A 25,695-nucleotide genomic window follows, 5' to 3' on the forward strand; every position below is an offset into this window, starting at 1 on the left:
GCTGCGGTTTGGGCTTTTATTTGCTTCGGATTTGAACCCCGCCAGCGGTCGCACGGCTGAGGGCTCCAGGGCAGGTTTTCAGCCGCAGGGACATTGTGAGGGGAACCCCTCCCACGGGCCCTCTGCTGCGGCAGGGCCAGCCGCTCTGGGACGCAGAGTGGCCTGGCTCCCAGCCGGATGCTGCTGGTCGAGCCCGGCAAGACCTGGATCCCGCGTGCGCCTAGTTGACATCTCGCCTTTCTCTTTGCGCTATCTCAGGAAGACGCCGCTTAACAACGCTCCACGGCCGCCTTGGCCTTGGCAAACAGTTCACTTTCACGTCCCCTGCCTGCGCGCCGAGAACTTGGATCTAGCACGAGTCCGCGGCAGACCAGCCACACTGTGGGTACTGCAGGTCGGGAGCAGTGCCCAGATGTCAACGGTCCCTACCTTCGAGTCCACGGCAGACGGGTACTTGCTTGTGGTTTGGGGCAGGGGAGAGACTGGCGCTGGATTTTTGAATTCTAAATGATAAGACGAATGCTAAATCTTCTCCTCAGAACGGATGAGACCGTGCAGAAAATAGGACTCCCGTAATTCTGGGATTACGTTTTGAAACTTGTCTCCTAGAGCTGAGCGCCAAGCCTTGGGTAGGTAGGGAGTTTGGGTCTGCGGCCAGCGCAGCTGGTGCAGGGCATCTGCGGGCACACCCGCGCGCCACTGGCCATGTCACCTTTAGTGCCCTGCCTCTTTGCGTTTCCTTCTGAGGGTTCCCAGGGCTGGCCGGGGTTGCTTCCCACCCGTGCACTCTCAGTCGCTCCCAGCCGAGCCCAGAGGGTAAGGCTCCCCCAAGCCCAGACCTTTTGACTCCCTGCTCCCTCTCTCCCGCCTCCGACCCCGCCCGGGGGTTGGGGGTGGGGAGGCCCTGGAGAGCCGGACCTCACCCTGCCTGGCTGGGACCATGGTGTTTCTCTCTGGAAATGCCTCCGACAGCTCCAACTGCACGCACCCACCGGCACCAGTGAACATTTCCAAGGCCATTCTGCTCGGGGTGATCTTGGGGAGCCTCATCATATTTGGGGTACTGGGGAACATCCTAGTGATCCTCTCTGTGGCCTGCCACCGGCATCTGCACTCAGTCACTCATTACTACATCGTCAACCTGGCGGTGGCCGACCTGCTACTCACCTCCACTGTGCTGCCCTTCTCTGCTATCTTTGAGATCCTGGGCTACTGGGCCTTCGGCAGGGCCTTCTGCACCATCTGGGCGGCAGTGGACGTCCTGTGCTGCACCGCGTCTATCATGGGGCTCTGCATCATCTCCATCGACCGCTGCATTGGCGTGAGCTACCCGCTGCGCTACCCCACCATCGTCACCCAGAAGAGGGGCCTCATGGCTCTGCTCTGCGTGTGGGCACTCTCCCTTGTCATCTCCATCGGGCCCCTGTTCGGCTGGAGGCAGCCGGCCCCGGAGGACGAGACCATCTGCCAGATCACCGAGGAGCCGGGTTACGTGCTCTTCTCAGCATTGGGGTCCTTCTACGTGCCGCTGGCCATCATCCTGGCCATGTACTGCCGGGTCTACGTGGTGGCCAAGAGGGAGAGCCGGGGCCTCAAGTCGGGCCTCAAGACCGACAAGTCTGACTCGGAGCAAGTGACGCTCCGCATCCATCGGAAAAATGCCTCCGTAGGAGGCGGCAGGGTGCCCACGGCCAGGAACAAAACACACTTTTCTGTGAGACTCCTCAAGTTTTCCAGGGAGAAGAAAGCCGCCAAAACACTGGGCATCGTGGTCGGCTGCTTCGTCCTCTGCTGGCTGCCTTTCTTCTTAGTGATGCCCATTGGTAAGTCTTTACCACACCGCATCGTAGCTTTTAGGGTCTTCGCCCTCTTCCTGGTCTGCTACCCCCGAGTCACAGTCAGGGTGGGCCAGAAAGGATCTGCGTTCCAAACAGCAAAGCCTGGAGGGCAGCCTGGAAAGGGTCCCCTGTTAGAAAGGGGAATTTCCATTCCCTTTCTAATCCAATCGCATTTCCGTTATGCCCTAGGGCACTTTTCAACTACTGTAAAGTGACTTCCAAGGGATGCAGATTAATCGGTCTCTTTAATAAGAGTGTAGACTTCTCTCCATGCCTGTAAGCATGTGCCCATCTAAATATGTCCCACCTATTTCAGTGGGACTCTCCACCGGCACCTCTGCAGGGTTGTGGACTGCCACTTCCACCTCAGGGGCTGAGGGCTGCAAATTTCCCCTTGGCCTAAAAATAAGCACTATGCTTATTCTGTACAAATGGGTAATTTTATTATTAGATTAGATTATTCCTCAGGGGGAGTTATAATGATCTGCTTATGCTGTATATCTGTGTCAATTTTATATTCTGGATTCAGTATGGAAGAAAGTATGGGAAGCTTTTGACAAGAAAATAAATGATCTTATGTCTAAATCAATTTAAGCTTTAAAGAATTCAACACAATGTTTTCAATAAGAAAATATTTTCTCTTTTATTTTAATAGTATTAAAGTTAGTATTCCTCTTACCCAAAAGCATTTTGGAAGATGCAGATGACATAGTTTGAATATAATACAGTAATGTTACAAATTCAGATTTTTCAAATGCTAAGTTAGCTGTTGTAAAAACCAATTAGCTCATTAGGAGCATCAGCAAGCTGACCCACTTGGAATGGTCATTTACCCCTGAAAGGCCCTCACAAGATTCCCAAATGGATGTTTGCTATTTTTAGTTTGTGAACTCAAATATAGACACACACACTGGTTATCCACTAATTCTATCAAACAAAAAATTGTGATAAAATTAATAAAACTCTGTTTCCAGTACTTTAGAGCCAAATGTAAATGGCATGTACTTAAAAGGACTTTAATTTGCAACTTTGTGATAACAGCAGCTATGATTTTTGTTTGAAAGCCAGCTCTATTTCAGACATTTGACAAAGTTTTTTATTGCGTTAGTCCACTCAGCAACTTACAGTGTGAGTTACACATTGTTATCCTTAGGTTCTAGAAATTCACTGTCTAATGCTGTGGCCACCAGCCACATGTGGCTATTTAATGTGAGTTAAAATTAATGAAAATTAGTGTTCAGTTCCTCAGTCTCACGAACCACATTAAGTGGTCAGTAGGCACAGGTGGTCAATGGCTACTGTCTGGACAGAGAAATAGAGAATATTTTGTCACTGATGAAATTTCCAACAGATGACCTTTTGACTCCCCTGACTCACCTGCTGTTGTGTCTGTCCAACATTATGGCTTACTCCGCTCCTAAAAGTACTTCACAGCTATAAATTTATTTAAGTGACGCTGTTTACCTGAGCCATCTCTTGCTTACTGATATTAATTGCTGCTTACTGACCTTTCTGCGTCCTGTCTCTTACTTCCTCCTGAAGTTTGCACATTTATTCATGTGTCCATTCACTGAGCAAGTAACTACTGAGCAGTTGTTCTAGACACTGTGAAGGAACAAAGAGGAAAAGTCCTTCCAGCAAGATGTCTGCATTCTTTCAGGGGAAATAGACATGAATATATGCTAGAAATTCAGGATCATACACCTGAAACTAACATGAAATACTATTGACTGTCAACAGTAATTGAAAAGTTAAAAAGAAAAAGAGAGAGCAAGAGTAGATTTAGTAATTAATATCAAACAAAGCAGCAGGAAAGCCATCAGTGGCTTCCAGAGGTTCAAGAGGAGAGAGGGAGGGAAGAGCAGGTGCGCGCAGGGCATTCGGGGGGCTGTGACACTAGTCTGAGTGATAATGTGACTGTGGATATACAACTCATGCACTTGTCAAAACTCCCAGAACTACACAACACAAAAAGTGAACCCTAATGTAAACTATGGGCTTCAGCTGATAACACGGTAACAACATTGGTTCATCAGTTGTAACGAATGCAGCACACTAATGCAAAGTGTTCATAGTAAGGACACTTAATGGGGCAGGAGGAGGGTAAAGGCATGCATGTGAACTCTCTGTACTCCGGACTCTCTGTACTCCAGATGGCAGTCAGCCCTCTCCACCCAGCTCTGTGCCTGGATGCACGAGATCACTTTCTATTTCTGAGCAGTTGGGGAAAACTGTCTTAAAACCTTCCAGCCCCCCTCCTCCAGCCCAACCGATCTGCCCTGGTTGCTGGGTATCTGTTTATCTCTCAGAGAAGGAACACTCTGAGGGTTCCCAGGGGTCAGGTGTGGCGCACAGGACACTGACACTTGCAGACAGAGCTGTTGAGCCAGACCAGCCATGGAGGACCTGCCACCTGCCCCTGAGTCCACCTTCTAGCACCTGGGTGGGGCTCTGGTGGTGTTTCTGAAAGCTTGAGACACACCCCAGGGCTCCATGTGTTTCTCTGGGAGGTCCAGGTATGTGCATGGTGGTGTCTTTGATAGTAAAGAGACGACACAACTTTAAGACTAAGAAGGCACTAACAAAAAGGTATTCTGCTGGCAATAAAGTCTTTGGAAGATGTAGAGAAAATATTGGCTCAAGGACACACACTGATGACTCCCTCTGGCTGCCTGGAGCTGGGCCTCCCCACTGCAGACCTGGTGCTTGTTGGCACTGAATACAAACTCAGCAGGCCTCTCTGTGAATGGTACCAAGAGAGCAGGTCTCTAGACTTTACAGCTGACTGATGAAGGCCCATCACAGAGCACCAGAGATCGATGAAAAGCAACTTCAGAAGAAAATAACAAATGATTTCAAGAAAAACGTTCATTTTTGACATAGTCCACAACCATTCCACCAAGAAATTATGGGATGGAGGCAGGGAGTACAGGAAAAGTAACAGGAGAAGGACAGGCTGGAGCAGTCTGTACGTGACGGAGCAGGCCCTGAAAGATGAAATCAGTCCATTAATATCAGTGGCTGAAAAACAACTGCAGACCATACCTGTTCTTGAATTTTGGGGGGATCATTTAGGTCATGTGATGTGGCAGGTCAAACAAAACAAGGAAGCAGAAATCGGTGACCACCCCCTCCTTCGGTCACAAGCAAATCTGGAGGGTGTCCCTGATGAGGTGACTTCAACGTGTCCTTTGGAAGTCCTGAAGAGGAACACCAGGAAATAGCCAGACAATTGTGGGAAGAAAAGCAAATGCATGAAGAGCTCACAGGACAGGTAACCAGCCTCAAATTCAAGGAAGCATCTTCGCTGTGTGAAAATTCAAACCTGGAAAGTGACATTCAGCAGCTGAAGCCAAAGCTTCACATTCTGTCTGAATCACATGAAGATCACTTAACACAACTTCAGAAGAAACTGAAGTGGAAACAAGCGGCTTAGAAATGGAGTAGATGCTTGTCAGCATGTGTTGCAACACGAACTCTGCACATTAGATTTGCAGCCTCTACAGGAACATGGCCAAAGACCTGGGCAAGGAACGGGAGAGAAGCACTTCCTGCTGTGTAATGGAGACTGTCTTCTATGTGAAAGGACTCAAGGAAGCTGGAACACAAAGCCCCCTGGTTGGAGAAAAAGCCCTAGGAGGTAAGGAAAGAAAATGATCACAACAGGCAAAATATTAACCAAGGTTGAGTCCAAGTTCCAGCCTTCCTCCAGTGGCCATTTTGCTCCTGCTGCTCCACCCACAGCCCACTGGGAATGCCAGGGGTCATTAGTGCCCCAGAAAGGATAAGGGTCATGAAGTAAGAGCTCAAGAATCCAGGGTCACCTGCAGGTTAGACTCAGTTTCTTCAGCAGCTGAGTCCTGAACACCCATAATCACTGAGAACATCTGTATTGTTTTCTCTTTGAAGAAATTTTGACTGATTTCTTTTTTGTTTAGCTATTGTTATTTAACTGATGCTACACATCCTCTTTTCAAGAAGATATGGCATTATAATTTTTAGTATTCTAAAATAACTACTCAATAAAAATAAAAAATCATTATATATAAAAAATCCAGTATTAATTAGCACTATTTTAAAAAAAGTCAGCCCTGGCTGGCGTAGCTCAGTGGATTGGGCGCGGGCCTGTGAACCAGAGTATCGTGGTTCGATTCCCAGTCAGGGCACATGCCTGGGTTGCAGGCCAGTTCCCAGCAGGGGACACATGAGAGGCAACCATACATTGATATTTCTTTCCTACTCTTTCTCCTTCCCTTCCCCTCTCTCGAAAAATAAATAAATAAAATATTTAAAAAAAAAAGTCAACAGAAAAAGGCTAGAGAGTAGCAGGAAAATGGGGAGAGGGGTCATGAAAGTCCTCTGTGAAGAGGTGATGTCTGAGCACACAACTGGCTGAAGTGAGAAGCAGGCCTTGCAAAGTCTGGGGCAGAGAGCTTTCTGGGCAGAGAGAACAGCCAGTGTGGAAATAGGAAAGAAACTGTCTCACTCAAGGTAGGGCAGAGAGGCTAGTATGGCTGAACTACAGAGAATGTGTGGGAAGACAAGTTTAAAAAGAGGCTGGAGAGATAGACGAGTTCAAAGTAATGTGGATTGGTGAGGCCAAAGTAGAATATGCATATCATTCTAATAGTGATGGGAAGCCATCAGAGGGCTTTTAGCAGGTGAGTGGCTGGTCTTATGCTTTGAAAGGATTAGTTGGGGTTTATGGGTGGAGAGTGGGCTGTTTGGGGTGAGTGGGAGCAGGGAGACTGGTGAGGAGGCTGCTGGAGAAGTCAGGGGAAAAAGGTCTTGGTCCTCCACTCAGGTGGAGGTGATAACAAGTGATCACATTCAGCCCTCATTTCAAAGATAGAGCTGACAAGTTTGGACATAGGGACATGTGAAAAAGAGAGGAATTAAAGATAACTTCTATGTCTGGGGCCAAATAACTGGGTAAATCACACATTTTACTGAACTTGAGAAAATTAGAGAATTACAGGGTTGTGCAGGGCCAGCAGGAGAGTGAAGGGTGAGTGCTGACAGGGGTCCATCAGACATGTCAATAGAGATGCCCAGTAGGTAATTAGACGTATGAATTGAATAAGATGGGAAGCTGTCTAAACCTAAGACACATCAATATATTTAAAGCCACAGAATGGAAGGATCTATAAGAGAGAACATATGGAGAGAAAAGAGACATAAGCATGAGTATTGGGGCATTCTGATATTTGAGGGCTTAGTAAAGGAGAAGAACCAACCAGCATAAAACAGTGAGCAGGAGTGGCCAAAGAGGAAATTATGATGTCCCTAAAGCTGAATGAAAATGTTTCAAGAAAACAAGAATAATCAGCTGTGTCCCATGCAGCTGCCAAGTCAAGTCAGAGAAGGACTGGGAATCAACAGTGAACTTGGCCAAGTGGAGGTCCATGCAGAAATGAAGAGGACCTTGGTGGATGACAGCCTCAGTGGAGTGATGGAGGCAAAGCCTGGCTGTGCTTTCAGGTGAGGATGGGAAAGAAAGAAATCAATGAAACAGACAACTCTTCAGAAAGGTTTTTTAGACAATGGAACTGGGAAATACAGTGTAGCTGGAAGGATCTAGAGATAATTTTCAAAGGTGAGAGGCAGGATAACATGTTTGGGAATGATGGAATAAAGAGATTCAGTGCCAAGAGTAGGGTTGGGAAGGGATGACAAGACACAGTGGGGTGGGGAGATGTCTTTGGAATATATGTTCTCAATGAAATAAGTAGAAAGATTACCTGCTAGGAGTGAAGAAGGAATAGGAAATGATGGTCATTTGAAGAATCAAAGAGGATGTGAAATATTCATCTTTGAGGTGAGAGAGTGACTAGATTTGGGGATTTAACGGAGTCACCAGAAGTCCTGAGGAGTCTCGTTTGAGACCATAAATTTACAAGAAGGTTGTATGTTGTTCTGTAACAGCTAATAGGCTGGGGATTATAGGCACTGTTGCTAATGACTGACTATTCAAAAGGGGCCACAGGAAGAGGGAGGTCCCTTCAAGTGAAGAGACTTGTGGTGGCCAAGCTGTCGCCAGAGAGATGAGTTCCGTGGCCTGGGCCCAAGGTCCTTGAGGGGAAGGGGAGCACTCGTCCAATCAGAGCCCCCCTCTCTGATCTACTATCTTGGGGGTTAGTAATGTTGAGGTGAAGAGGCTGTGGTGGAAGGGAGTTGTAGCTGGAAAGGAGCACCTGGAATCACTGGGCTCCTTCAAGCCCCAAAGATGCTGTATGACAGGAAGAAATCTGGAAATTTATAGTTGGGAGTATTCAACCAGGCTGCACAGTGGGTGCAAGAGCCTAAGCCTACCCACTCTGTGGTGCAATTTCTTCCTGACACTTAATGCATAGGAGGCTATATCTCCCAGGATTTACTGACTGTGTAGTAAGTAGCAGGCACTGAGTTAAACAGAATAAAAAGATAGATAAAGCACCCAAGGGCCTCACAATCTAGTTAAGGAGACAAATAAGGAACAATTACACAAATCTGTGACATTAGTCCTCAAAGTGATACTACCAGGGCTGAGAAATAAAACAGCTAACCATGTTTAAAGTTCACTATGGAAGCTTCTAGAAATATCACTGTAGACTAACCAGGAATTTGAAGACTGACCACCTCTGCTGGGCCACCAATGAAATGTTATTGGTTTTTAGTACATTTTTGATACAAAATGTGAACAGAAGAATAAATATGCTGTCATATTATTATATACAAGGAACATGGGGTCTTAATACAAGTACTTGCTTGGGGAGAAGTTATCAGTATGTGCTAGGCTGCCAGACAAGAGGGATATGAGAAACTAAAACCAGGGCATAGATGAATGTGATACAGAAAGCTGAGAAGTGAAGCACCCCCACGTGTGAAACCTAGCCCAAGGTAATCGGGGATGGGGGGACAAGTACTCTCCATTTCCTCACCAAAGTTTGCTCCTGTACACTGTGAAAAGCTCTGTCTCCTCATTGACCCCACATATCTCCCCCCAACCATAGCTCCACCCTGACAGGGCTGAGTTGGTTGCCTGACTGAATAGTGTGATTACAGGTAGCAATCTGACTTGCCTGCTCTGAAATCTAAGTGTTGCTAATCTTGTTTTCTTTTTGCGTCCTACATGTTTGGCTGAAATCCAGAAACCCTTCACCAGAAGGGAATCATGGTTGAGGTTACTGTCAGTCGTTTATTGCTTGGAGGGAATGTTTAAAAAACAAACAAACAAACAAGCTTGGATTGTGGAGATGAACAGAGAGAATATGACAGTGTTAGGCTTCAACCTGTGGAAGAAGGAAGGGTGGACACTGTGCCTCATGTGGAAGGCCAAGCACCAAAAGCATGTGTCTCACTTTTGCCCATGTCACCTTTTGTCTGGAGATCATTGTCCCAGAGGCCACTGCCAAGTGGAGAAAGTGCTGGCCTGAGATGGGAACCGAGGCTGAGGCTTTATTTTGCATAAAATAGGTGGCATTATTCGGGGTGGCTGGTAATTTGTGTGGTCCACAGACTGTGACTTACACAGGCTGATATGAGGGTGTCACCATGAGCATGATGCCCTGGAGGTCAGAGAAAGAGAGGCAGGCAGAGGGGAAAGGGTGAAGGGAGTGATCATCAATAAACATAGAGCTATGTGACTGAACTCTGGACACATCTCCTGATTTAAATACAAAATAGACACATGATTGGACCTGGCCATTGCTATTATGTCTGAAGTCAAAGGAGGCAGTGCTGGGCCAGCTGTGGCTCACACAGACCTAGAAAATCAGAGAATTGCGTGAAAATAAAAAAGAGGGGTGGGCAGCAGTGCTGAGTAGGGAGAATATGTTTTAAAATGGGGCATTTTGTGGCAGGCAGAGCTGGCAAGGGGCTGATCAGGTGGAGGCAGTGAGACAGCCAATGACTCCTTTATTTAGCAACTTTTACTGAGCATCTACTACGTGCCAGGTAGCTGGAGAATCACTGGAGATAAAGACCAACAAAGCCCTGCCTGAATGGAGCTGAAAATATGCTCAGTGAAATACAGAGAAATGTTTCAGATGGTGACAAGTGAAAAACAGCAAGGAAAATGGACAAGAGCACATAAATGCTATTAAGGACTCTTGACTCTTGTGGATATTGAGATAGCCAGAGACTGTGTTACTTTGCTACAGGTGCAAATGGACCAGATCCCTGATTCTAATGGAAAGAATTGATCTCTTAAAGACAATGGTATGGAGAGAATCTATGAGCCATTATGATTTTAAGATAAGAAACCAGATTTTTTAGTCACTCTTGCTGCACTGCAAACTATCCCAAAACATAATGGCTGGTCCAGGAGCTGGGCCAGCTATCAGAACTGGCAGCCTCTCCTGCTCCAGTGGTCTAGACCAAGGTAGCATTTCTGTCAAAGAGAGTCAGGACAGATGCTGCCAGGCTTCTGAAGAGCCAGGCCCAGACCTGGTCCAGTGTTACTGCTGCCTCATTCTGCAGGGAAAGCAAGTCACAAGGACAGCACATCAGTAGGTTCAAGGAAATAGACTCATCTGCTAATGGGTAGACAACAGGGAGGTGCATAGAGGGGTGGGGGTGGGAGGGTTGCTGTACTCATCTTGCTCCCCATCTGCCTCCCAAGCCTATCAAACAACAGTTTTCCTTCATCCACCTATTATTATTTATTGAGAATGTACCATGCGCTGGGCTTTATGTAATGCATGGAGTAAAACTAGTTGAGGTCCTTGCCTTCCTGTAGGCTTCTAACATCCATCGGGAGGCAGACATTACTTAGATAAGCGCATGAGAATTCCCAAGCTGCATACAGAGAAGAGAATGCAGGTGGAACCTTGAAAACATCTGCTGTGGATGAGCCTGGCCCTGGGCAGGGATGCAGAAAAGGCTCGCACAGGGGGAGGGCTTGGCCTCTGAGCTGAGATCTGTAGAGTGAAGAAGAGTTCAGGGGCTGAAAGGGAGCAGGAAGGAGGAGACTGGCAAGAACTCTGACTTTGAGGGCCTGGTATTCAGGAGGCTTTTCCAAAAGGCCAGTGTGGTCAGAGCTGAAAGGCTAAGAGATAACTGGTGTCAACTGAAGCTGGAGAGAGGGTCCAGACCAAATAGGCCTTCAGAGCCATTTGAGGAGTTTTTGTTTTTATCTGGAGATGAGCAGGAACAGGGATGACATAAAAGAGGACTGTGGCTAGACCAGTTGGGAGCCCTTTACACGGGACAGGGGAGGGAGACTTTGCCAAGATAATCCCTCTTGCATGTGGTTAAAAATACATGTTCCGTGACCTGCTGCAGAACTCTGCAACGCCTCTTTTGTCATTGCAATGCCTACAGAACACATTGACAAGAAAACCTTTCACTGATCACAAATAGTATAACCAGACTTGACTTTAAATTGATTGTGGCTCTTTCCACAAGACAAATCTGTTAATGAAGATTTACTAGAATGTACAAAGGAATGTGCTGCAGGCTCAGAAGACATCCACAATGAGGCCTAACAGCCTTTCAACAATAGCCAGCTCCTACCCATCCAGCAGCAGACAGGCAGGTCATTGCTATGAAGAAGACCACAAGTAGTCATTGCTGTGTTTTGTTACTTCATGGTTCCAGGTTTGGGTGTGAATACATTTTTCTGAGGTGTTTTCCTTGTCTAGTAGGTTCGCTGTCCTTTAGCATCACTATTTGGTTTGCATAATCCCCCTCCATGTTTTATTAGTCACTTATATTTCAACTTTGGGGTTGTTAAATTGCTTGTTGGTGCTTTTTGGCCACATTGTATAAAGGTTTTTTAAAAAATTTCTTTTCTGTTTGTAAACTTGTTTTATACATTGAAGATATTAATCATTATTTGTGTATATACTCATTGCCAATTTTCTCATGCCATATTCAGATGTGCTAAGGAAAATGTAGCTTCTATATTTTCCAAAAAAACAATGTGATCTTTTCCATAAAATTCCACAAAAACACACATACACATGCACCCACACACATTTTACTTAAATCCAAGAAGCTCAATCTGATCCTGTCATTTAAGCCTCTCTTGAGTAACTCAGCCTTTCAGACTTGCCTGCTAAGTTGTTGACCCGGCTCAGGGGCTCACGCTGCCTCATGGTGGTGGGGGAAGGTGTTGGGGGGGCAGGAAATTGGGGCCCTCAGCTGACCCTTTATTGTGGTTTTTAGTGCCCTGCACTGGGGAGTTTGGTTCAGTCTAGTGACTGGTCCTAGGCACTAGTCCATACTGAGTCAGGTTTGTCTGCAACTCCATTTGTTTCCAGGCAGGGCGCCTCCTGCTCTGTTGCAGTTGGCCAGAAAATCGCTTTGTCCCTCCGACCCCAATGATTACCTGTCACAAGTTCCTGAGCCAAACCCTCAACAACAGTCCATCTCTGTCTCAGGGCACGAAGAGCCCTGAGGCACCTTCCACTCTATGCCACGCCACAACCCACAGATGTGCCGCCCAGGCCTGCTCTTTGCCCAGCCACACTGGCTGCCATTGTAATAGATGCAGGGCCCTTCTGTGCCATCTCCCAGGATGGACAGTGGGAAAAGCAACTTCGTGCCCATCTTGATCTTAAATGCTCTCAGGTCCTTGTTGAGAGGGGAGCTCCTGCCCATTTCCCCCACAGTCCACCTGTGCTGGATAGATGTCTCTTTTCTGTGGCTCACTGGGACTCTCCTCTGAATCATGTCTTCCTCCTCCATCTCCTCATTCCACCTTTTATGGAATCGAAATGGCAAGTGGGTTTCAGACAGAATGACAGACTCACTAAAAAGTTAAATAAGGTGAGGGGTATTTAACAATATTATAGTCCTTATACATATTTAGCAACTATTTTTCCCATTGGGCTTTTTGCATTGTATTGTTTTTGTAACTTTTACCAATATATGTACTTTTAAAAGTTTTACATTGTCATGCATTTTAATATTTTTGCATGGAGCATGGCTCTTAGGGATTCTTGGAGAGATCTTCGATGATGTAAGCTACATAATCTCTGTTTTCTCCTAGTGCCTAGTGCATTATGTGTAGTCTACCTCAGATTTATTTTTGTTTGTCAGTAGATGACATCTACTGATATGTATTTCGAAACTGGATAATCTATTCTTTCCATCTTATTTGGAAAGAATGGATTATATTAGAATCTTAACTCTGCTTGGGGACTCCCACTTCAGTCCCATTTATCTGTCTCTCTACTCTAGCATTGGTGCCACATTATTTTAATTACTGTGGTTTCATAATACATTTGAATATTTTGTGGTTTAAATCCCCTGGATGAATATTCTTCTTTGAAATTTTCTTGCCAGTTGTTGCACATTCACTCTCCCAGGAAAATTCTGAACTCGTCTTGTTAAGTTGTACCTCAGCCCCCGCCAACACCACATACATGTATGCCAACACCACATACATGTATGCCACATACATGTGTCAATCACCATGTTAGAATGTATAGATTAATTTGAAAAGTGACATCTCTATCATGCTGAGACCTCCTGTTATGAAATATGACGTCTCTTTGCTTTTCAAACTACTTTTGAAGTATTGTTTATACTTTTAATTACACTTCCTAGTATGTGCTGGAAACTAATTATGATAATAAAATTGGGAAATGCTCTTTGGTGTTTGGACATTAGATATGACACTGTTGCTTTTGAATCAATACACTTTCTCATATCAAGAAAGTATCTTTCTATAGTTTATAAGACAATTTAACTAAAAATAAATTTTGTTTTATCAAATGCTGCTTTTTATATCAATATTAAGTCTTTTGTTGGCATAGATTTGATAACAGTGATTTTATTATATTATCCTATATATATATTATTGAATAAAATTCTATCTGATGAGTGGCATTATTCCTTTTTATGTTACTGCATTATACCAGATATGCTATTTCTGATTTGCATCTATAGTTATACATGAAATTACTATATTTTATTGTATACTGCTATCTTTATCACATTTTGGTATCAAGTTTATTTTAATTTCATAAAGTGAACTGTGACACTTTTAATTTTCTCTACAATCTGGAACAGTTTAAATAGCATAAGAATTATGTGTTCCTTCAAGGTTTGAAAGAACTTGCCCATAAAACATTTGGGCACAGCTCCTTTTATGGATGCAATTTTTGGAGACTGGTTTCTATTTCTTCCATGGATAGTGGGCTATTCTGATTGTCCAATCTGATAATCTTTGCTCTCTGATTTTCCATTTTCCTTTTCATCAAGGCTTAACATTTTATCATAGAATCCTACATGAAACTGTACTATTTTCTTTCTTCTCTCTCTCTCTCTTTGTCTCTCTCATTTTCTACATCACGTACTTGTGTTTTCTTTCTTTTTGGCTTCACTAAGATATCCTGGAGGGGTGTCTATTTTACTAGTTTTTTCAAAGAACTCATATCCTGGATTTATTAGTCATTTTCATCTGGTTTCTAGAGCACTAATTTAATCTCTAGAATTTGTGTGTATGTGGTGGGGGGATTGTATTTTTTTCTTTCATATTAGCTTGAGCAGAATATTTGATTCATGTATTCTGATTCTTCCTTATCTAAGATCACTAACAATTCCAGCTGTCCATACTTTTCTTAGCAAACCTGATTCCTTCCCTTCCTGTTTTCCTAGGCAGTCCTTGCTCTCACCAGCTGATCTGTGTTTCCACTGTAACTCTCTCCTTTGGTTGGTGATGGGACAGGAGAGAATTTATTACTTTGGTGTTTGTTAATTTGAAAATAATTGGTATTTTTATCCTCCCTTTAAAAAATTAATTTCAAATTTACTGCACTGTGGTCAGAGAATGTGGAATTTATTGAGGTCTTTCTTTATGATTTAATATGTAATCAATAATTAACACATTTAATACAGATAATGTTTAATTGATATATGTTAATTACATCTTAATAGTGCCATTTTAAAGATCTTCTTTTTCCATTATTCTTTATCTTTACCTTCATCCATTATCTACTTTATCTGTTAAATATTGAGGGAGGTACGGTAAATCCTCCCACTGCTACTGGAAATAACTCTTCCAATTATTTCTTATCATTTTAACAGGTTTTGCTTTATATATGTTGATGCTGCTTCTTGATACATAAAATTCGGAGTCAACAATATCTTCACTCAGGCTTTTTTGTTTTTTTTCTTTATAATACATTTAAAAAACGTAATATTGTAATTGGTAATGTATTTTGTTTTTGTATTTGCCAACATACCTTTGCCCATATTTTTATATATGTCAGCTTGTAGCTATCACACTAAATGGACTTCTCTCAGTCTGTGCATCTAATCTGGTTAGTTGTCTAGTAATAAGAATTTAACTAATTTCCACTGACTGTAACACATTTGGTTTGACTTTTGTCTTGTTGTTTTATGTTTTCTGATTTATGCTTTTTTCATTTTCTTTTTGTCTCTTGCAAAATGGACCATTTTTTTCTTTGCTTTTTAATTCTACAATGTTTTGGAAACATTGCTTTCTCTTTTCTTAAGATTTTATTTATATATTTTTAGAGAGAGTAGAAGGGAGGAAGAGAGGGAGAGAAACATCAGTGTGTGGTTACCTCTCACATGCCCCTTATTGGGGACCTGGCCCACAACCCAGGCATGTGCCCTGACTGGAAAACAAACCTTCAACCCTTTGGTCGACACTCAGTTCACTAAGCCACACCAGCCAGGATATTTTGTCTTCTGTTTTTAATTCTACTGGAAGTTTCCTTTGAACTTTTCAAAAGCATTTTTTTAACCTTCGTTTCTCTCTTACCACTAGCCTACCTACCACCCACCCACCTTGGCACACTACGTCAGTGTTCACAATAGAAGTTCAGCACACTTCTATTTTCTCTCCTCCCTGAAACTTACAGCTTTTGATTAACAACATTTTGCATTTTAAATCTATATCATTCTATTTAACGTTTGTATTACCTATCTGTCTTTTGTGTCTTTCTATGACTTAGTTTAGTGTAATACTAGTTGCCTTCTTATTACTTACTGTGATTTACTCATTCCCGAGCTCTGGATTTAACTGCATCTCCTATGTGGAACTGGAGCCAGCAAACTGGGCCCTGTGTTTGTAAATGAAGTTTCATTGGCACACAACCATGCCTATTTGCTTACAGATCACCCATGGGGGCTTCCACACTGCAGTGGCAGAGTTGAGTAGTTGCTACAGAGACTGAATGGCCCACAAGGTTCGACATATTTACTATTAAAGAAGTCACTATATAATGCCAAATAAAATTTTACCAATATAGACATAAACAAAACATATTTTCTAAGCCCTTACATGCATGAACCTAAACAAATGAAAGATAACTTCTCTGAGCATAGAAGTCATGTTTGTTTGTTTTTTAAATTTTATAGTACTGTTATTATTACTCTTTTGCTTCTTGGTATTTCACACTTTATAAATGACTTGAGGTCAACTTGGTAATTTTTTTTTATCAAGCATTTTTTTATTTGTGTATTTATTTTCTAGCCAAGATGCTTATAGAATTGTTTCCCCAATCAAAAACTTTAAAAGTCTCCTGGAGCCCTGGCCATTGTGGCTCAGTTGGTTGGAATATCTTTCCATACACCAAAAAGTTGCAGGTTCGATTCCCAGTCAGGGCACATACATAGGTTTTGGGTTCCATCCCCAGTTGAGATACTTGTGGAAGCAACTGATCAAAGACTCTATCTCTCTCTGTCTAAATATATCCTCAGGTAGGATTTTAAAAAATGCTTCCTGGCCCTGGCTGGTGTGGCTCAATGGATTGAGCATTGGTCTGCAAACCAAAGGGTCACCAGTTCAATTCCCAGTCTAGGACACATGCCCCGGTTGCAGACCAGGTCCCCAGTAGGGGGCTCATGAGAGGCAACCACACACTGATGTTTCTCTCCCTCTCTTTCTCCATTCCTTCCCCTCTCTAAAACTAAATAAATAAAATCTTTAAAAAAATGTCTCCTGGAAGTTTCTGGTTTGGAGGACTAAGTTTTCATAGTTATTCCCTGGAACCTGTGTGCATTTTTCGCACCCAGTCTACAGATAGTCCTTCTGCACAATCAATTCTCTGCTTTATGTGTTCTCCTGGACATCACACTAGCTGTTTTTTGGATCTCCATATCTGCCCCCATTTTTTGTTTGCTTTTTTCTTTTCGTCATCTTTGTCCTATTTCCTCCTGACTTTCATTTGACTTTCTCATTTGTGTTATATTTTACCTAGTTAGATTTAATAATATGCAACATCCTCCACATTCTGTCCACCCATTGCATTTCTTTAGCACATTGTTCTTTCTTCATTATTGCCAATGCTCATTTTATAAACCCAATTGCTCCTTAAGTCTCATTTCTATACAACTTAGAGATTTTCTTCCATATCAGTCTTTTAAATATTATGGCCTTTGCTGTAATTCCTTAGATTGATATCCTTTACTGAATAGCTGAATCTTTTCACATGAACAGTAATTCTCTTTTTGTTCAAATGCATAGAGGATAATCTAGCTATAAAAAGTTAAATGGGCTCTGTTTGGAACTGGGTGGGTACTAAATCTTTCAGACTCAGACTAAGGAGAGAAGAAAATAATTATCACTGTAATTTAAGTTTGACAGAGTGCAGATGGAGTTATTCATAAGAAGCAAACAAGGAGATGGAAGGGAAGGTTTCACTGTCATGAGGAAGAGTCTGTTCTATTTACTTGGCACAGAGGATGAAGTGGCCTCTCCTCTGGATATAACTGAACCTCTGGGACCCTTGTCTCAAAGAGCTTCCATTCACTCATTGGCTGACCTTGCCTGGAAAAACCAAGGGGCTTCCCACCCCAGGTGGACCTCAGCACTGGTACTCTTCTCAGACCCTTGAGTAGAGCTGAGATTTATCTTGAAAAGCCACCCCTTGAGTCTACCTGTGTCCCCAGGGTCTGTTACTTCAAACCCTGGGGGTGTCACTGAGCAGCAATGGGCATCCATCTTACCTTTGGCCCCTGTTCTTGAGGTAAACTAAGGACTTCTTTGTCCTTCATTCAGGCTGGTCATGTCCAAATTCCAGAAATTTCTGAGGTTCTGGCTTATGGACACTGCCCTCTGCTGGTGTTTTAGCCACTATATAAATGTTTACCTACCTCTGTATTCTTTTAGATTTATTAAGAATTTAGAAAGGGGATGAGGAAGTTCAGCTTGATCTAGAAGTCGCTACCTCAGCTTGGGCACCTTTTCTCATTGATACCAAGGTTTGAAACAGAAATGAGAGTAACCTGAATGTGATCACCTCCATTGGTACCTTGGCAGTTTGTGGTTCAAGACAAAGCAATGAACGGAAAATCCCTGTGGGGCTGGACACTGCCAGAGGACCTGTGCACATTGTTTTGTCAGCTGAGCCTCCTCTTGTGGCCCTGAGTGCAAGAATATTGGATGAAATCTCGTCAAGCATTTAGTAAGTCTCTTTCCAGGAAAAAGAAATGAATTGATTCATATATCTGATGTGAGAGGTGTTGGACCAGTTGAAGGTGTTGTAACAGAACACCACAGACTAGGGATCTCCAAGTCTGAGATCAGGGTACATTGTGGTTGGCTTTCAATTAGGGTATCCTCTTGGTTCACCGATAACCAGCTTCTTGCTGTATCTTCACACGGTGGAGAGAGAGCAGATTCTGGCCCTTCATCTTCTTATAAGGGCATCAATCCCATTATGGAGACCAAACCCTCAAGACCTTATCTAACCATAATTATCGTCTAAAGTCCCACCTCCAAAGACCATCACATGGGGTGTCAGGGCTTCAACATCTGCATTTTGGGGGAGCACTCTGTGCATAGCAGTGGTATGTGCACACCATTTACTGCAGTGATTGAATTCCCAGAACAGGCCTGTAAGGTAGTGATTACAGTGCTCATACAGAGAAGTAGATGGTGGGGCACAACAGGGATTAAGTCACATCATGCTGGAGCTACTTGGCTGCCTTTCCTGGAACAGAGGAGAGGGATCTGGCCACAAGTTAAAAACCCTGGCTTCCGACTCCTCATCTGTAGAAAATAGGGCTTGCATGAGGCCAGTAGCTTTCAAACTTCTCAGCTTCAGAACTCCATGTTCAAATAAAATTCTACTCAGAAGCCCAAGATATAAGACTGATCCCAACACCATATGATCTCACCTTTAACAGGAAGCTAAATAACAAAACAAACAAGCAAGCAGAATAAAAACAAAGACACTGAAATAGAGAACAGGAGGACAGTGACCAGAGGGAAGAGGGGAGGGAATTTAAGAGGTAAAAAAGGGGAGGGATTTGGAGGAACAAGTATGAAGGACACAGGGACATGAACTAAAAGGGGTGGAAATGGGAGGGAGGTGGGGAGCACGGGGCAGGGTGGGATGGGATGGGAGAAATAGACAGAAAACTACTCGAAATATAACTAAATAAAATTTTTTAAAAAATAAATAAATTTTCTCTAAGAAGTTAAAAAAAGATATAAGACTGATAACAGTGGCACTATACCAGTTGAAGCAGCTGGGGGACCCAGGGTCCAGAACGCTCAGTCCTTGACTCCCTGCCTGCAGCATGGCAGTGCTGCTGGCGGCATCTGGAATGTGGCTCACGCGTGGAGCTGGCAGTATCTGATTGAGGACTCAGTCAGTGGTATCTGGAGAAGCTCAGGAAGGGTTAGGGTGTGCATTTTCAAATGAGGGGAAAGCTGACAAAAGGCCCACCAGCTGTCATTTTTCTGGAATGCTTAAACAGTGGGGGGTTTTTGCCCAAAAAGGGTTTGAGAAGGAAGCATTGCACTCTTACCTTCTTGTTTTCCCCTCTGGGCTATCCATATTTAGCTTGTTGCCAGTGAGAAACATACTGCTTACAAACTGATCTTGTAGTTTGATCCATTATAATGAGAAACATTTTTTAAATTTACCTGCAATCTGCCATGTGTTTTTTAAATGATTTTGCTGTCATTAGGAAATAACTAAAAGACAATCTTAGAAATTGATTTTTTAAAGGAAATTCTAGGAGAAAATGACATTCCAGGAGAACAAACTATTCCTAAGGAAGTCATAGCAGTAGTTCTTCATCAGGGGTGAGTCCACCCCCCAGGAGACGTTTGACGTGTGGAGAACTTTTTAGTTGTCACAGTGTCACAGTAGGGTCAAGAAGTGCACTAGCATCTATTGGGCAGAGGCCAGGGGTGCTGCTAAACATGCCACTATGCAAAGACAGTCCCTAGAGCAAAGAATTATTCAGCCCAACATGACAATAGTGCCAAGATCAATAAACTCTGGCTTATAGGCATTCATAAAATCTATCAAGGTCTTTAGAAATACCACATTTAAAGCAGAACACCAATTTTGATGATTATTCATATTTTTTACTGTGTTTTCAACATCTTAGCTAGTGATTACAAATAAATTGACATTTCCAGATGCCTTCAATCCACTATTTTTTAGTAACATTCGGTACAGAAAGTTCACTACTCCAATTCCTATACTGTACTTTACATTCCCATAGCTATTCTGTAACTACCTATTTTTACTTTTTAACCCCTTCACCTCTTCGCCCATTCCCCCACATCTCCCTCTCATCTGACAACCATCAAAACACTCTCCTTACCCATGATGCTGTCTCCGTTCTCCCTGTTTGCTTAGTTTGTTTTTTAGATTCAATTGTTGATAGATATGTATTTATTGCAATTTTATTGTTCATAGTTTTGACCTTCTTTTTCTTAAATAAGTCCCTTTAACATTTCATACAGTAATGGTTTGGTGATGATGAACTCTTTTAGTTTTTCCTTGTCTGGGAAGCTCTCTGTTTTCCCTTTGAGTCTAACAGGTAGCTTCGGTCTCTGCTTTTCCTGACTTTGATTATTTCTTGCCCACGAAGTTTCTTTTGAGAAATCAGCTGCCAGTTTTATGGGAACTCCCCTGTAGGTAACTATTTTTTTTTTCTTGATGCTTTTAAGATTCTCTCTTTATCTTTAACCTTTGGCATTTTAATTATGATGTGTCTTGGTGTGTGCCTCTTTGCACAGAACTCTGTGTTTCCTGGACTTGCATGTCTATTTCCTTCACAAAATTAGGGAAGCTTTCTTTCATTAGTTTTTCAAATAAATTTCCAGTTTCTTGCTCTTTTTCTTCTCCTTCTAGCACCCCTATGATGCAAATGTTGAAATTGTCCCAGAGGCTCCTTATATTCTCCTCAATGTTTTGGATTCTTCTTCTTGTTCTGATTAGTTTCAGCTTCCTTATGTTCCACATCATTTATTTTATTCTTAGCTTTATCCACTCCACTGTTGAGTCCCTGTAAATTTTTCTTTATTTAAATTAGTTTATCTTTTATTTCTGACTAAATGTTTTTTATGCTGCTGAGGTTCTCACTAAATTCCTTGAACATCCATATAACCAGTGTTTTGAATTCTGCATCTGATAGATTGCTTATCTCCATTTTGATTAGTTCTTTTTCTGGAGTTTTGATCCATTCCTTCATTTGGGCCATGAGTTTTTGTCTCCACATTTTGGAAGCCTTCCTATGTTTATTTCTGTGTATTAGGTAAAGCTGCTATAACTCCCTGTCTTGGTAGCATGGCTTAATATAGTAAGTGTGCCCTGTAGGGTCCAATGACAGAGTTTACCCATCACCCAAGCTGGATACTTGAGGTGTGCCCTCCATGTGGGCTGAGTAAACCCTACTCTTGTAGTTGAGACTTGGTTTCTGTAGGCAGATCAATAGGAGAGATTTACCCAGGCCAGTCAGCTGCAAGGATTGGCTGTGACTACTGATCACCAACCCTCACCCTTTGTGGAGAATCAGCTTTGCAGAGACAGGGTCATGGTGCTTTGATGTGGTATATAGCTGTCCACTGGGCACACAGGCTATGGAGTTTCCTGGGAGATGCAGGGCAAAGTCAGCCTTGGGCTATCCATCATGAACTACAAAGCAATCTGAGATGGCTGCTAGTTGTTCTGAGCTTGGAAATCCCAGGAAAAGCCAAGCTATGAACCTAGGCTGTCTGTTGCTAGTGCTGGGTCTTAGGCCACTTAGCAAGGAGTATGGGGGCTGGAGGCTTACTGAGGCCAGTTGTTGCTTCTCTGAGAAGATTTAGGAAGATGTGAAGGATGGGCCATGACCATCCATTTATATGGAAAAGTCACTGTTTACAGCTTAGGTGGGCCTGTGAGTTGGGTGGGGTGAAGCCTCAGGGAAATACCAGGGCATGGGAAACAGTGTTAGCCAGGTTGATGGAGTCTTAAATATGGCTCCTGCCTGCCTGCCAGCTTTCTGGCTCTATTGGGGGAGGGCTCAGAAAAGAAAAAATGACTTCTGTCTGCCATTCTGTCTGGGATAAAGCTATCTCCCAGCTCTTGCCCTGATGCCAGACACTTCAGTTCCTTCCTGTGTGCCACTGGTGCCTTCTGAGTTGCTACCCCAGTGCTGGAGCTTAGAGAGAGTAAGTCTAAGTCCATGTTCAGGTCTTTTAAGAGGAACTTCTTGGGAATCCAGAAGTTTCTTCCACTGACTCAATCTCCACTTGTTTTTACAGCCAGAAGTTATGGGGACTTATCTTCTTGGCACTGGATCCCTGGGCTGGGGGGGTGGTTGGTGTGGGTCTATGACCCCTCATATCTTTGAGATATCTTCCCAAATTTTTATGTACCACACATGGGTGAGAGAGCAGCCCATTCTATGTTTCTGTATCTCCACCCCTCCTACCAGTTTGAATAGATGTGCTTTCTTTAATTCCATACTTGTTGGACTTCCCTTCAAGTCAATATCTGATGGTTCTGAGTGATGGTTAATCTATAGTTTAGCTGAACTTTCAATGTGGTTCTGTGAGAAGGTGAGCCATGTTTACCTACACCTCCTTCTTGACTGGAAGTCCCACATTATTTTTATTATTGTACCTTTGTAATTTTTAAGACTATTTTTAGAAAGAAAGAAAGAAGAGAGAAACACAGTGAGAAGAGCATTGATATGAGAGAGGAGCATTGATATGAGAGAGAAACATTGATCAGTTGCTTCTTGTACATGCCTCTGACCGGGACTGAACGTGAAACCCAGGTATATGCCTTGACCAAGAATCAAACCAGCAACGTTTTGGTTTGCAGGATGATGCCCAACAACTGAGCCACACTGGTCAGTGCTGTAGTAAGTTTTGATATTGCTACCCTCTATTTTCTTTTACATTAAAAAAAAAAACTTAGTGGAAACTTTCAGAAAGGCTATTTCTGTTGTAGAAAACTATATGTACACAATTACATCAGAATCCCTAAGTTCAAAAGCCCTGAAGATGGAAAGTTCTACATTTCTAATTTGGAGCCAAGACTTGACCTGACCAGAACTCATTTGACTCCAAACCCAATCTAAACACACATGAATCTAAACATTCTATAAGACATGTGATAATATAGGTTTCAGAATATAGAGAACATAGAATACAGAATACAAAATCTATATTTTATACACTACATCAAGTTGCAGAAAGAGTTATATGTTTGGTTGTGAGGTGCTGCCCCACATACCCACTGGTGGTCATCTACACAGTGTGCCATATGTGTCTATGGTACCTTCATAAAATCTGAAAAATGCTGAATTCCAAAGCACACCTGATCCTGAAGGTTTTTAAAAAGGAATGGTAAACCTGCATTATTCTCTTAGGGCAATGCTGGTTTTCTCATGATGTGGAACATTTTGCAGATTTTCTCCCTTTGATTGGAAAAACAGGAGGGGAAGCAAAGCATCAAAGTGTGTAGACAATGCATTAGGCACTTTATCTCCTCTTAAATCTTTCAAAACACAGATTCTGTAGGAAAACTAATACAGTGGCCTTTGGTAGTGAAAAGCTGAGAGTGCTTTTCCTGACTCTTTCGACACAGGCACTGGCTCACAGTGCCCACGGTGTCACGGATGGGATTTGAGACAAGTTCACATGGACTACTGAGTCCTGTGGAGGAAAAGGGACCGCACAGCGACCCTTGCAAGGGGAGAGCTCACTGACTCTTGCCTAAACAGGCTTTTATTGGGTTTAATTTGTACAGGAATACAGGTACAGCTCATTAATCATTGTCAGGCAGTAAGAATCAAACAGTAGATAGCATACAAAGAACTATTAGGGCTTCTTCTGAGTCAGGGTCTATCAGCTAAAAGGCTACAAAACTTTAGGAAACAAATTCATTTCCTGCTTGGGCCTTTATCATTTAACTAAAAACATTCTTAGCAAAGAAGTTTTCACAGGATTTTACATATCCTTTCTCAGGCCTGATCACCCAGGGAGCCTGCCCTTTCCAGCACAGGGCTGCACTGCCCTCTGTCATTGTTTCAGGCTTAAGTCGGGCAGAGGAGGCAGATACCCAAGGAATTTTAGGAGACTTCTTGTGGACAGAATGAGGACTCAGGCTTCATCAAAGCCCAGGAGTGAGGGTCTGCCACCCCCTTCCTCCATAGCCCCCAAATCCTTCCCTGGGGCCTCCACATGATTCTGCCTGTCTTAGGTGGTTTCCCCCTTGGGGAATCTTACCCGTCATTGGCTAACTGATCAAGCATTGGGGGCCAGTTATGAAAAAAGGAGCAGAAGTGGCGCTCCTGCCAGGGAGAGAAGCTTTGTCTTCTTAGTGGCTTATGGGCCAAAGGTCACTCACTCAGCCTTAGCCATGGGGGGTGGTTACAGCTCCTGAAACCAGTCAGGGTGGTTCTCAACACTCTTATAAATCCAACAGGACAAGCTCTTCCCCAAAGTCAAAGTTTTTCTTAGCTCTCGTGGGTGGGAAATCAAAGGAAGTTGTCCTGCTGCTACTGGGCAGCTGGCATCTGGTCTGGCATGTGTGTGAGGACTGCACACACCATCGCCTTTCACAGCTGTGTTCTGCCTGCCCTGTCCCTTCTGAGCAGAAGCAGACCAGCCCAGTCTCTTCTCACCTCACTGCAGCCCTCTGCTGCCAATGGGCTATTTGGGATTTCCAGATAATTCTCCTCCAGCAAATTAGTTTACACAATCTAGAATTTTTCAGTTTTCTCACTTTCTTTGGTTAAACATTACCATTCTGGATCATTCTTAAAAATGAAAATGCCCAGGTCACCCATCACTGAGGTGCATGCATTTAGCCTCTGGTTCATCCAATCCTATATTCTTAATCTATTTTTCAAGTGCTATTTTATTTAATTCCATAGTTCCTCTATAAGGTTATGAGGAGGCACTTTTTATCCTTGTTTTACCTAAGAAATGAGCCTCCTGGATGCTCATTTGTCCTGTGCCTCCCAGCTGGTAACAAAAGGTTCACCATGAGTTTTCCTGTTTGGTGTATTAACTTTTTTGATAGAATCATGTTGATTGAATGGCAAACAAGCATTAGTCCTGCCACCACCTCCAGGAGAGAACAGAAAATTCTACACTCTCCACAGTGACCTGTCGTGATTGGCTCATATAATTTCCCAGATGAAGGGGAGACAGACACGAGAGAACTTCAAGCCAGAAAGAAGCCAAGACAAATAGAAGTGTGAGCAGAGAATCAGAGGAGCAGGGAGTTACTTATTAACAGTGAGAGTCCAATGTTCACAGGGGGTCTCAGATGTGTCTAATTCTTATCCCGAACATGCTGATTAGTCAAGAAGTGTTTGTGAACACTCAGCATCTACTATGTGCTCAGGCCTAAGCTAAGTCTTCTTGGAGGACGCTCAAAAAGACCTACTGTCTTTAAATCTAATTGGGGAGAAAAGGATAACCCCATGAAACAACAGTTATCAGGATAAGATAACATCCTTATTAATGCTCTAGGAATTCTAGAGGCAAGATATGTCAGGCAGGGCTGAAATAGTCATGGAAACCTCTTGAAAGGCAGGATTTGAAAAGCCAAGCTCCAAGGCAGGGGTGAACATGGCCCATTCATGAGCTCATGAGCTAATACCCAGGAGAGAGTGGATGAGTGAATGTGTGAGTGACAGTATGCCT

At 43.2% G+C, this 25,695-nt stretch overlaps 1 protein-coding gene across 5 annotated transcripts in view; it reads left to right on the forward strand.

Annotated features, from left to right (window-relative positions):
* Window positions 1-369: 369 nt before the first annotated feature.
* The window catches only part of ADRA1A (adrenoceptor alpha 1A), an 87,821-nt gene continuing 62,495 nt past the window's right edge, over window positions 370-25,695 (forward strand). For all 5 annotated transcript variants that reach the window (XM_037167124.2, XM_037167123.2, XM_053668171.1 and 2 more), the window contains exon 1: window positions 370-1,823. In XM_037167124.2, coding sequence (XP_037023019.2) covers window positions 941-1,823 — 883 coding nt within the window. In that variant the 5' untranslated portion in view covers window positions 370-940. The remainder of the gene's footprint in view (window positions 1,824-25,695) is intronic.

The sequence above is a fragment of the Artibeus jamaicensis genome, unplaced genomic scaffold (assembly GCF_021234435.1).
Source record: "Artibeus jamaicensis isolate MK-2021 breed Jamaican fruit bat unplaced genomic scaffold, CSHL_Jam_final contig_477, whole genome shotgun sequence".
Taxonomy (NCBI): domain Eukaryota; kingdom Metazoa; phylum Chordata; class Mammalia; order Chiroptera; family Phyllostomidae; genus Artibeus; species Artibeus jamaicensis.